The sequence below is a fragment of the Uncinocarpus reesii genome, genomic scaffold (assembly GCF_000003515.1).
Source record: "Uncinocarpus reesii 1704 scaffold_2 genomic scaffold, whole genome shotgun sequence".
Lineage (NCBI taxonomy): Eukaryota > Fungi > Ascomycota > Eurotiomycetes > Onygenales > Onygenaceae > Uncinocarpus > Uncinocarpus reesii.
Window position 1 is genome coordinate 1,863,791 of NW_003052499.1, and position 12,903 is coordinate 1,876,693.

At 49.5% G+C, this 12,903-nt stretch overlaps 3 protein-coding genes across 3 annotated transcripts; all 3 read left to right on the forward strand.

Moving 5' to 3' along the window:
• Nucleotides 1-366: 366 nt before the first annotated feature.
• Nucleotides 367-1,404, forward strand: UREG_03611 (uncharacterized protein; the record flags this gene model as incomplete). Its single annotated transcript, XM_002544048.1, has 1 exon — nucleotides 367-1,404. The coding sequence occupies one exon, from the start codon at nucleotides 367-369 to the stop codon at nucleotides 1,402-1,404; it is 1,038 nt and encodes a 345-aa protein (XP_002544094.1).
• Nucleotides 1,405-2,802: 1,398 nt separating this feature from the next.
• Nucleotides 2,803-6,991, forward strand: UREG_03612 (uncharacterized protein; the record flags this gene model as incomplete). Its single annotated transcript, XM_002544049.1, has 4 exons — nucleotides 2,803-3,432; nucleotides 3,498-4,420; nucleotides 4,470-6,933; nucleotides 6,986-6,991. 4 exons carry the CDS (start codon nucleotides 2,803-2,805, stop codon nucleotides 6,989-6,991), a joined length of 4,023 nt encoding a protein of 1,340 aa, XP_002544095.1.
• A 609-nt stretch (nucleotides 6,992-7,600) lies between these two features.
• On the forward strand, nucleotides 7,601-12,118 carry UREG_03613 (uncharacterized protein; the record flags this gene model as incomplete). The annotated part of the gene is made up of 5 exons (XM_002544050.1): nucleotides 7,601-7,640; nucleotides 7,696-10,307; nucleotides 10,371-10,749; nucleotides 10,923-11,464; nucleotides 11,516-12,118. 5 exons carry the CDS (start codon nucleotides 7,601-7,603, stop codon nucleotides 12,116-12,118), a joined length of 4,176 nt encoding a protein of 1,391 aa, XP_002544096.1.
• Between the last annotated feature and the right edge of the window lie 785 nt (nucleotides 12,119-12,903).

Consider the following 12,903-nt stretch of genomic DNA (forward strand, 5'->3'; position numbering starts at 1 on the left):
GCTAACATTGTTTGATCTTTTTTCCTACTCAAATGTCTAAGTGTGCCGTTTCACCAAGCCCATCGGGAGCGTGTTAGCTCCCCTGGCGGGAGATGTTTCCTACCGCAGAGATACAAAGCTGTGATTCGAAATGCATGGTATAGCTAGTTACTCTTGAACAGGAAGACAGAACGACTGATGAAGCATGGGGAGCGCGCGGAAAGAACAACCTCTCAATGGGGAAGAAGGATCTGATCGTAGTCTTGATGAATTGTGTTCAGTGCTCTGCTGTCCTCGTTCGCTATAGAGACATGAAGGGCCTCGGTGGTTTGCAAGTCACGTCGCCCTATTCTAGCGGGCTTGTATGTTAGCATTTATCGTTTACAAATGCATCCTTTACGGATTATCACTCTTTTGACCGGGCCCTATATTCTCTTAGCCGGCGCGGTTCCTCTGACGAAGCCAAAAGTCTCTAGGCCATCCTGCCGGAAATCTAAACCTATCTTAGAGGCGGAGCAGTTGTATTTTGATGACCCTGCAGGATATCAAGGCCCTTTTTGGAATCTTGCGGCGATCAACGACGCGAGTTCGGGAGGGACACCCGCTTATAATCCGGACTTGTTGCGCTGGCATTCCGCTTCTTCACCTGCGCAGACCGGACTGCATGGGAGTGATTCTGCCTACCGCCCTCCGGAGTATCATAGCGGCACCGATCGGGACCAAATTTTGAGCTTGAGAACCTACCCATGGAACACCATCGGTCGCGTATCCTTCAAACGCTTCAAAGGCGACAAAGGCGGTTGGTGCACAGGAACCCTGGTGGGAAAGGACCTTGTACTTACAGCGAGTCACTGCTTTCCGTGGGGATATAGCGATGGTAGTTGGATGCAGTTCGCGCCGGGGTTTGGAAACGCGACCGAGCCTTTCGGCGCGTCTTTCATTTCACGCTGTCGCGGTGTGAAGAATACGTTTAACGTGACCGGGATCGATTATGTCGTTTGTCACCTGTGCCAACCGCTTGGAGAGAAGCTCGGCTGGATGGGGACGCGATGGTGGAACGATGAATCGGTTTATATGAGTCGATCGTGGTCCAGCAGCGGTTATCCGATAGATTCTTTTCATGGCCAAGCGCAGATGTTTATTCCTAGTATTAACCTTTTTGAGATCGAATATCATGGAGACCTTGGTGTGGAGCTCGAATCCCACACATTCGCATCAGCCGGTTGGTCGGGAGGGCCAATGTGGGGCTATATTGACGGGCAGGCTACCATCGTGGGCGTATGCAGCGGAGCAGAGAAGGATTGCAGTGAGCGGGTTGGAGGTTGTCTCATCACCGACACGGAAGACTATCATGACGTTTCTGCGGGAGGGAAGCTCATGACCGATCTTGTGCTCTATGCGATGACCCACTGGGGACCTGCTTAATGCCGGAGGGTATCTCGACGTCAGGTCATATCCCATTCAAACCAAAACGGCCCTTCTCAGGATCATTGCAGGCATGAAGTGGTTTCTGGACAGATCAGTCGCTAGATAGAGCAACCCAGGGGAAAAACGTGTATCAATTCTCAAACATTCAACAAAAACAATATCATACTTCAAAATGAGAAATCCAGTAAAAGGAAGTAAGCTCCCGTCTTAGAGGCAGAATATTTCATCAATTCTTTTTAGGGATAAAAGACCATAATCGTAAAATCAAATGAGAACGTGAAACAGGTGATACTTGGGGGTGTGAGCCCCAAAGCCCGGTAATTATCTAGCACAGCGTGCTTTTCAAGTCTAAAAGAATCGAGGAATCGAGCACTTCTAGCGACCATCAAATCAAGCACTTGACTAATCTGTGCGTATATAAATTTTCATGTTGTGCAGAAGGAGGTTTGCAGATTTCGAGCTGTCTCTTTTCCAATCAACGGGGATGTCGGAAGACTGAGCAAAAGAGCTTCGTGAATGTAGATAAAAACGGATACTCCGGTGTGCATACTTTGAGACTCTCGGCTCTTCCGTAAAGACAGGTAGTTGTCGGGGGAGACATGCGTCAGTAGTCGGGAGTAAGGGATGTATGCTCCATGGATGCGATGTTCGTATAGTTAACTAACAAGAAAAGGCCACAGAGCGAGATATAACTAACTATTTAGTTATTCATAGAGGGTCACAGAAGCTTTCATAAATTCATCACTCCATATCAATCCTCTTGCAAATACTGATAGCAAATGTTTCCCTGGACACGTTGACTTGGAGACTAAAAGGCTGGACTCGCGAAGCCTGGAGGCGCAGCGGTGATTCCCATTCGGGTTAGCGTCGTTTGCGTTGAATTCAGGCCTCCCATTTCCCAGTAACACGCTTGAATGACACGATTTATTTTGACTGAGCCGCCTGCTGCCCTTTCCGCCCTGCCACGACCATCGTTCCTTGGAGCCTCGATAGATCCCGCATGTCCGAGTCTCCCTGATTACTAGTGGCATCGCTGACGCTTTTTACCACCGCGGCCTGGGCCGCAGCGTGGGCTCCAAGACTCGATCCCCGACAATCCGAAATATCGAAATAAACCTCAATTCTCTTCGATTCATCTTTGTCTCGCTTGCGTCGTGGCTGCTGGTCAGAAAGAGGATACCGTTGATTACGTTTTCCCCTCCGGTTTTATCGAATTTGCCTGTTCGTCTTGGTCGATAGCTCTCTTGAACCCGGCTTCAACCTCCACCGACTTTATACCGCGACGGTTGTGCTTTATTCTCAACTCCATTCATCCAGCCCAGCTGGTTAGAAAAGGTCATGCGACCGCCAGACCGCCCTACTTCGAGTTACGAGCCATTTATCGTTGACAGTGACATGGGCAATCCGGACGATGACGATGTCCGCTGTTTCGACCCTTCGGTTTTGGAAGCCTCGGCCTCCCATGATAGCCATGATTTCGAGGACCTCTTCCTTCGCCCATCCAGCGCTGCGCAGATGTCTGACGCCCTGTCGTGCTTCTCCGATTTAACATCGAAGGGGTCTGTGAACGTACCTCCAGCTGTCACTCAAGCCACATTGTCACCGCCCAATACTCGATCAGAATCCCCCGAAGATTCGAGTAATGGATCGCTAGCAAATTCGCCTATCGGGCATGCGCGGAATACTTCTTTACTGTCAAACCCTTCGGAGGCTTTCAGTCCTGGGAGCATCGGGACGGACCAGTTTCTGCCGTCCACCTGGCCAAACTCTCAGGACTTCACAGTTGCCAATGGAAGCTTTGGCACACAATGTGGTGGCTCCCTATCGGTCAAACAAGAATATATTACAGAGTCGGATATTGAGATGAGCAATAAAGCGATGGATTCTGCGTTTGACTTTGAAAGTGCTGCTAGCAGTCCTAGCCCTTTAGCAGCTGGTGCCTCCGCAGAGAAAAGGAAACCTGAACAACCAAAAGAAGCGCTTCCTCCAACCCCAACTGAAATATCAAACGATCGAAATGCATCCGTAAGCTAGTATCTATCTCTCGCCTTCAAACCAATTGTGCTAACGTGTTGTAGCTTCCTGCACAGGGTTCATCTCCGTTCGCTTTTCACCGACCTAATGACCCTTATGCCACCTTCCCTAGGCCTATAGATAGCTTCAAATACTGGAATGGCGTCTCTTCTCCATCCGAATTAGAGGGAGCACTCGGAAGTATCAGCATGAATGGCCCTTCACCATTGCATACTACCTTATCGCCAAGTCTCAATTTCAAATCGTACGCATCTCCTTTCGAGGCCTCCGGTTATCATCCGTCGCTAGTCTTCCCCATGAGCGATGCAAATGCCATGTTTCACCCGGCCTTTGGTTTTGAAGGCTATGTCCGCCCACGCCTCATCGTTCATCCAACTGCACTGAAGTCCCGGGTCGAAACGCAGATACCCATCAAACTGACCATGTATCCTATGCCCCCTGGAGTAAAACGATTACGACTTCCCACATACACAATATCAAAACCGAAATTTTTTGCCAAACCTGATATGCCACCCTCTCCTGATATTTTTGAGTTGTATGTTAGCGTTGTCTGCACGAGTGCCATGCAAGATAAGAAGAAGCAGGAAAAAGCATTTGCTAGAGCACGTGGTGAAAAAATACCTGTCCAGTCACCCGGAAAGGAGGACGACGCAGAAGACCACCAGGATGAAGATGAGAGCCCACTAAAAGGTGGTGAAGTGAAAATTTGCGCAGGTTGCATCCAGCGAGAGCGGAAGAGGGCCTCGCGGAAGAAGCAGAGGAAACCGGAGGAAGATGAATTGTTTCAGAAGGATGAGGACAAACGAGTAATCGTGTTTAATACAACTGAAATGAAAGATTGGGTTGATCCTCCAAGGATAACTTCGTCTAGCGGCGCCGAGGCGTCGACTCCTCCGCCTCCTCTTGGGTCGATGCAAGTCGAGCTACCAATGCGAATCGCTTGTTATTGTCGGCATCAGGGAGAAAAAATGGGATTTCAGTAAGTTGCATCCCCTAGAGGGTCTAAACATTACTAACACCGAAGCTAGGGTAATTTTTACCATCAAGGATTATCTGGGTAAAGTCATTGCTCAAGAAATGACTAACTCTATAATGATCACTGATGACCACAAAACCCATACGCCATCAAACCAGGCATTACCAAATTCTGCTCCCACAGACAGTCAATCCTCAAATGGGAAGGCGAGCGGGCCTGTTGATATGGGAAAACAGTTTATTCACCAAGCACCATTTAAATTATCTCATTCTGCCACAGATTTGCAAGCTCTACGCAATCAGCAGTACCCTCTGACTCCTGGGCCATTTAACCCTTCACAAGGCCTAGTTACTAACGGTGCTGTCGCTACTCGTGGTCTTTTGAGACAAGCCCCCTCGAGGGATTTGCCAGGTCCCTTGGCGAAGCGCAGGAAGCAAAATGGTACCGGGAAAATCCCCAGTGGACTCACTATGACTAAAGTGGATGGTTCTTCGAATGCAACGCCTCAGAAATCCAAGCTGGGTGCTTCCGGGTCGTCTTCGCAGGCCAATGCGCCTTCTATGGTAACCCAGTTTGGAAATGGTCCGCCAACGCCGAATGCTTCGGATTCAGCGTTCTTTAGTCCCCGGGATAGACCTCAGAGTGTTGAAAACATCGCTCAGCAGTCGCTTATCTCTGCTCCTAGCTCAGCCCAACCAAGTCGCCCAGGAACTCCTGGCAGCTCCTCTCGTGCGGGACCACTCGAGCAAGCCGTTAGCAGCGTCCCGAACCCTTCTCTACAAGCACAGATGTGGAGTATACCGCCTCAAGCACCTCATCAGATTCCCCCGATGATTCACAAGCTTGTTCCTGCAGAAGGTTCTACCACTGGAGGTAGCGAGGTTACTTTGTTAGGTAGTGGGTTTTTCCCCGGTATGGAGGTTGTTTTCGGAGATACTTTAGCGACAACCACGACTTTCTGGGGAGACAAATGTTTGAATTGTCTCACACCACCCGCTTTGCAACCTGGAACTGTTCCCGTGGTCTTTAAACATGAACATCCACGCTTTGGCCAGGTTCAACAGGCGCCTACAATTATGCCAAAGCAGCAAACTTTCTTCCGTTACATTGATGATCGAGAATTGCAAATGTACCGCGTCGCTTTGGGTATCCTTGGCCAGAAGCTTAGGAACCCTGCAGATGCATATCACACTGCGCAGCAAATTATGGGAGGTGACCCCAACGCCTTATGGAATATTCAAAATGGCTTCCAAGGGGGACAGCAAAGAGGCAACGGTAGCACCTCGCAGAACGGCAGCATGGCTGAGCTAGACGCGAAAATGCTTGTTTACCTCGAATTCATGGACCTTGACGATACACCAGGTGCACCCAAATTTAATTTGCGGTCTCCAGCTGGGCAGACGCTTTTGCATCTTGCATCGTCTTTAGGCTTGACTCGCTTTGTTGCTGGGCTCCTTGCGAGGGGTGCTAGCCCTGATGTGCAAGACAACAACGGCAACACCCCCCTACACCTGGCGGCAATCAGTGGACATACCCATATCGTCCATCGTTTGCGACTTTCTGGCGCCAATGTTGCAGCACGAAATCTCCGAGACTTTACGCCAGCCGACCTTGCGTCTTCGTTAGAGGTCCACCAGGCTGTGCTTATTCCTTCACAACACTACCGGTCTAGAAGTGTCGGATCAGCCCCATCGTTGCGCCGGCGTTTAAGCTCTGGTTCTCTCAGTGAGTTCTGGGATTCATCATCCTCTGGAGAATCTGCCGAAGTCGTGGGGGATCCATCAGGAGCCTCGGACGCGGAATCTTCTGAAGAGAATACGGATGGTAGAGATACTGCGGTTTACCCATCAACCTCAAGTCGCCCAAGCGCACTTCCTCAGAGCCCGCCGAGATATTTCTTGACTGGATCTCGCGACAGTACTCTTCAGCCTCCAGATGGCCTACCCGCTGTAGAACGCGAATCGAATGCAGAGGCCGGAAGGGGGTTTTCGCCTCCCGCTGCTTTGATCGCTTGGCGCAATCAACTGGCTGCCCAAATAAACCACTTTCACCAGAATGTTAATCGAGCATTTCCCAATTTGCCCGCGTTACCGCCAATGCCCACTATACCTGATTATCAAACGCATCCGATGATACAGCGGATCAGCTCTCTTGTTCCACACCGACCGACAACTTCCTGGTCCACGAATATCATGAAAGATAGCTGGGATCGATTGACGGGCAATTCATCCCCACCTGCATATGAAGAATTGTACCCAGCCAAAAAAGCGGATGAAGGCCAAGAAACCAAGAAATCATCGGTGGTGGAAGCTGCGCTTGACGCTGCGGTGGATCAACATTTCGAGGCTCAATCGAAACCTTCGTCTTCGTCTACAACTGTAGATCTCAAGGAAGACCTTGGCGACGTGCGTATTGGGCGCAAAACCATATCACGACAGCAACAGGAGCAACTTCGAAAGGCTCATGCCCTGAAAATGAAACGCATTCGCAGTGACCGGAATCTATTCTTCATCTGGGTGAGTGATTGACCGAACCCCCGTCTCCATGCTAAAATCGATGCTAATAAAGCTATAGATCCCTCTTTTCATTATTATCATGTTTGCCATGCTGCAAAACATTTTCCCGAGTTTCTGGCAAAGCACTTTGCAGGGCTTTCAGTTCCTCAAATCCCGCTACGTTTCGGGGCATGTGGAAGCTATCCCTTTTTAATCGTATTTCCTGGTTCTATTCGACCTTTGATACCGGATGCTCGTTCAAAGCGTAAATCTTCTTTTGTCTTGGGGTCGAACAAGGCCTTTTGTTGTGAATTGGTATGTTTTGGGCCTATGTAACGACTAATATGATGTTCTCAAGTTCAAGTGATTAAAAGATTTTTAAATGCTATCGCGACAGAGGCCTTGTATTTTCGCTTTCGATTCCCTTTCAGCTTTTTTTTCCACCTTTGATAGAACCCAAGCGTATTTATCTTTACTGTAACTAGCCAAATAATTGCAAAAGACCTTGATGTTTGGTCATAATGCCAAGAAGCAGTCGGTTGACTTTCAAACCAAAGTATCAAACTATCGGTCACCACGCCATGTCGCGTGGAGCTTCAGTATATATGGTCCAGCGCATTCAGTTTTAATCGCCGAGGAATGGGAGTTTCTACTATGGTCACTATAGATCTCTGTTTTCCCGGTTGTCATGGACGTCACCCCTCGCCCGAATTCCAGCAACGTAACTGGTTTGTTCCGTGATTCCCTCCAAGTCACTGACAAAAGCTCACTTATATGTGATAGTTGAATACACGGACCCTTCCGGCCTCTTCCCTTCGATACAGCCTCTATTACTGGACGCTCGACAGCTACGGAATCTCCATTGGAAGCCCCCCACCCGGCCGCTTCGCTCCATCGGATGCCTTCAAATTGACTTTGTCCCTGCCGAGAGTGCAGAGGAGCGGAAGCGACTGAGCGACGGCTCCGGCGGTGTAGTCACTCACCGTAGACACCAAATACCAGGTCTACGCCGAACGCCTTATTTGAAGCTTTACCTCTTACGCTGCGATGATAATGAAACCTACAAAACAACGTCGAGGAAGCTGGTGCGGGAGTGGGTCAAAGCCAATGGAAGCGGCTCTGCTGGCTCCCAAGATAACCACGATGCTTGTGAATACTTGATAATACACGTCGTCGACGCCAATGCGCAAAGCGTCGAACCCCCAGAGAAAACAGGGCCTATGGCGAAATGGCCTGGACGCGGATCTACTTCAATCCTTGAGAAGCTCAGGGCAGATTTCAATGGATCATCAAAAAATGCACTTGATCGTGTTGTTCAATTGAAACTTCCCAAACATGAGGCAAAACAACGACCGGTGGAGGCCTCTGAGCAGCTACAAGACCTTATTGCGAAGCTGAAGTCCAGCATCTTGACGTCTTTTGATCTCCGTGTCGCGCAATATGAGGACGACATTCGAGAAAAAGATTCGCAACGGAGTCTTCCTGGTTGGAATTTCTGTACCTTTTTTATACTTAAAGAAGGACTGGCTTTAGGATTCGAAAACGTTGGTTTATATGAAGATGCGCTGATCGGCTATGATGAACTTTCGGCTGGGCTAGACGCCGCTCTTAGAGATCAATTGTCTGGCGCAGGAGATCAGCATGGAGGGACGCTTCTTTCGCATAGTGAGGAGATGAAATCTTGCGCTAAGGCTGCTCTTTCATCGGCAGCCGCAATTCCTGGTAATGCGAATGCAAGTGGCGACGAAGATCCAACATCAGATGAAACATCGTCAGAAGACAGTCTATTTGCGGAGCCAATCGAGTTGGACCCGGCAAAATACCCCTTTAATCCAAACAAGAAGCCCTATCGTGATATGATTGTGGCTAACAACATTTCCGTTTTCGATTTTCGCACCTACATATTTTCGAGACAGATGCAGCTGCTGTTGAAAGCTGCTCAAGCTCAACCATTGGGAAAAAAGAGTGGCCAGGCTAATCAAAACATCAAATCGAAGGAGACCCATAATTTGATTTTCATTGCCGAAATATGCGACCGCGCAAGCGAGTTCATTACGCTTGCCTCGCGGATATTACGCAAGGATTTGGAGAGCGGGATATCACAACTTGAACACAAACATAACGGTGCCGTTATAGCAAAAGTGATTGATAATCTCGTATACTCATGGTCGTACGCTGCTGTGTCCCAGGTGCTTATCCAAACCTCCATCGGCTCCCTAGAGCTTCCACATGTGTCTCTTAAAACCAGCAAGGACCTAATAGATGCATCAATACTTGCTCCAGTCACCATGAGCTCAGGCTCTAGTGTGCCTCAGCGGTCGAGCTCTCTAGTCACCAGCCCTACCAGTCACGGCGCGACGACGACTCCTGATTCACCTTCAGTGGGCTTAACCGCCAACCCTGCGAGACGGCCGTTGACCGCTTTGATACCGGACGGTCCTGCAATAAAAAGAGTTGGGGCAGTCGAACTGGCATCGGCAAGGGGTGACTTGTATATCCTTGCAAGACGTGTCCTAGAAGCTTCGGGCTGTGAGCGGCGATGCGGGCAACGATGGCAAGATCTATCGCTTCTGTTTAATGAGGACGACCCTTCTGGAGCTGCGGCTTTTACTGAGGTTTCCCTAGATGGCAATGATAACGCTTCAGACAACGGCTCGATTCCAGATCAAGAATCCCTGAGTCTTTTAGCGGGTGTTGAAGCGCCGATATTGGAGGCAGCCGTGAAATCGCCATCCCATTTTAATTCCTGTTACGAAAAGCTTACTGATGATATGTTCCGTCATTATGTTGGCGCGAATAGAATCAAATCAGCCGAGGCTGCTATGGCTGATATGGCCATTTTAAAGTACCAGCAGGAAGATTACGGAACGGCCGCCTCTTATTTCGATCACCTTGCTACCTTCTATGGTAATAACAACTGGGAAATTTTAGAAGGGGCGATGCTAGAAATGCATGCGCGTTGCTTAAAGAAATTGGGCCGGAAAGAAGATTTTGTACGCATATCGTTCAAGCTGCTGGGAAAATATACCAGGGCGATTCATGCCAGATCGACTCCGGGAAATCGAGAAAGTTTCAACTTGCGTTCGGATTCTAAGGCGACGGAATATATCAGTGAACTTTTCGATACCTCTCAGGCTCTCCCAAAAGATTTTATCGTGCCTTTAGGAGAGTTCTTTACCACTCCTACAATAAATCCACGGATCATTCACTTCGATGACAGAGATGGTTTTCAACTACAGATGACGTTGAGATCACTTATAGGAGATATCAGAGTTGACCGCGTCAAAATGCGACTACTTGACACATCCGACATCCAAACCAATGAATTGTGGCTGGAAACACCGAGTCAGCTTGACGTAAAAGGGTCAGCCACCGAGGCACTCCTTGGTTCCTCAGTAAGTTGTGCATCCGTAATGATGTTTGCCACAAAGGGAGACGGCTCTAATAAGGACTTCTAGACTACCGTTCAAAGTAAATATGCGGTTGACCGTATTGAAATCTACGTGGGGAATATTATCTTCGCACATACCTTCAGGGTCGATAGCTCATTGTCTCCAACGTACAAAGGCCTTTCTAACGTAGAGTCTCCCGAAGGGGATTCAGAAGTGTTTGTCTTTTGTTATCCGCGAACGGCGGGAGTCGAGGCCAAAATCTCTCACTCGCGTATCATTGATCTGAGTGGTCGGAGATCTATAGAAATTCAACTGGGCAGCGGGTCCAATGAGATCAGCAATGGTCTTGTTCGGCTGAAGCCTGCAACGGCTGGGCTTAGGCTCCTTGTTGCGGAAATAAAAGTTACAGACGGCTCCATACAGCTTTGCGAAGCTGCCAGCTCCAGTCAGATTGAAATTTCCAAGTTCGGGCCTGCTGCTGCTGCTACGCTGAGCATACCTTATACGCTAGAGGGAAACCAATCTACGTTGGGTTATACGCCTTGAAGTTGAATACGAAACCCGCTAAAGGAAAATTTTTATATCTGATGGCGAAGTCTGTCCTGACGACTTTACCAGTGAGCGTGAATGTTCAAGACGTGTTTAAAATCGACAATCTCTTCTCCAGGTTTACTATAAGCCCGGCAATGATGATACCCGTGAGGATATTTGGCTGCCAAATGCCTGGTTCCCGGACTTTTTCTGTCCAGTCTAGCATGCTAGAAGGAGAGATATTTGATGTATTCCCGAAGCAACCGGCATCATTAGTCTATAAAATCGCACCTATCGAAAACAACACAACGGCATCAGAGTCTGGCTCACGGTCGCTTCGGTTGACGGTAGATTTTACATGTCTGAACGAGGAATGTCTTGCGGTCCTCGAGCAGCAGTTCATAATGGATTTACAGAACAGTCCGTTTCCGCAACTCCGCTGCCTCCTCCTTCCCCATCTCTTGGCGGCATTCGGGTCCCAGTGGACTGCGAACGCTCTGGAAAAGATAGGTCTGCTTCGGGAAATCGATGTATTGTCCTATGAACGTATCCAGTGGCAGACAGTTACTCGAACACTTGGCCAGGGACTGGAAGGAGAAGTCACGAAATGGCTAGCAGCCTGGCATCAGGTGAGAATATACACCCCCCTTCAAGTACCCAGAACTAACATGCAGCTGCAGGAACATCATATCTTGCGGCTTCAGGAGAAGCCACCGACGAGCGTCCTCCGGCGCGTTATAATACCAGTAGACATACCGGAAATCCAAGTAGTCCATAGAGCAGAGCTGATCTTGCACAACGTCTCTTCTACGCAGCCTCACTGTGGAGTGGGAGAAGCGCTCTCCGCCGAACTAGTCCTCCACCACACGCGCCAGTGGTGCCCAAAAGCCACGCGAGAGGCCCAGCCAAGCTTGGAGTTCATGTACGAAATCATCACCAACCCGGATACGTGGCTTGTGGGCGGCCGGCGACGCGGGAACTTTAGCGCAGAGGAGGGAGAACAGCGAAGATTCTCGCTGATGCTGATCCCCCAAGTGCCCGGGCATCTCCTTCTTCCCAGCGTGGAGGTGAAGAGCTTTGTCTCCCAGGAGCATCCGCCCGAAGCCCAGCATGCCCTGCAACGACGGCCAATCTCGTCTGAAGTCGAGTACTGCAATCATGGCGAGACGGTCCTTGTGACTCCGAATTTGAGAATGACCACTGTTAGCTTAGACATGGATGGGACCTCGGGGAGCGGCGCTTGGTTGATAGATTCTGAACGGCGAGTCGTTCCGGCCAGTTGATGAACGATCACAAGAAATGAAGAGCATAACCACTATTACATAAGCAGTATAGTGCAAACAGGGCAAACACGCAGCCCAACAAACGGGGCTTGGCATCCCCAACGTCTTTTCGGCGGGTGGATCCCGATCGGGCTTAGCGCCGGGCAGTTGCTCTCAACCGCCTTTTCTGGAAGCAACAACTTGGCCTTCACATGCCGTGTAGGGAGCACATACAGAGAGACTGGTTGCTGCACGCAAATCCGAGGAAGCAGCCGTCAGGCCAGACTGCAGTCGCCAGGCAGAATACCTGCTTTCTCTGCGCCCGGCCCAGAGGAGCGAACGAATGAGTCGCCCTCGCCTGCGATTCTTCACAATCCATGATCTCCCGAGGCACGATTCGTTCAACGCGCGCCAATCAACACCCCGTTCCAGGCGGGAGATCATGCAACGCACGATGACTCTCGTTTATCAACCCGGATATCGCGGTCTGAGACTGTAATTGAATACTAATACCAGCCAATCAAGGAGGCGGTGAAAGACATCTCGCCAGGCACGTTCTCCAGCTTCTTCTCGCCAGGGAATCTCGGCTTGTTGTCATACATATGAGACCACTCGTGCGCGGAAAATTCGACTATCAAACAAAGCCCAGCGTTGCTAACCCAGTGGGGCGAAGAAGTGCCACGGCGACGGCAAAACTCCGCATTGCTGTGCCTTGGAAACCACATTCCATCAAACTGCGTTTTTTTTTTTTTTTGACCTGCTGGCTCTTCAATGGTAGAAAAGGCAAAAAAAAGTCAAACTGGACT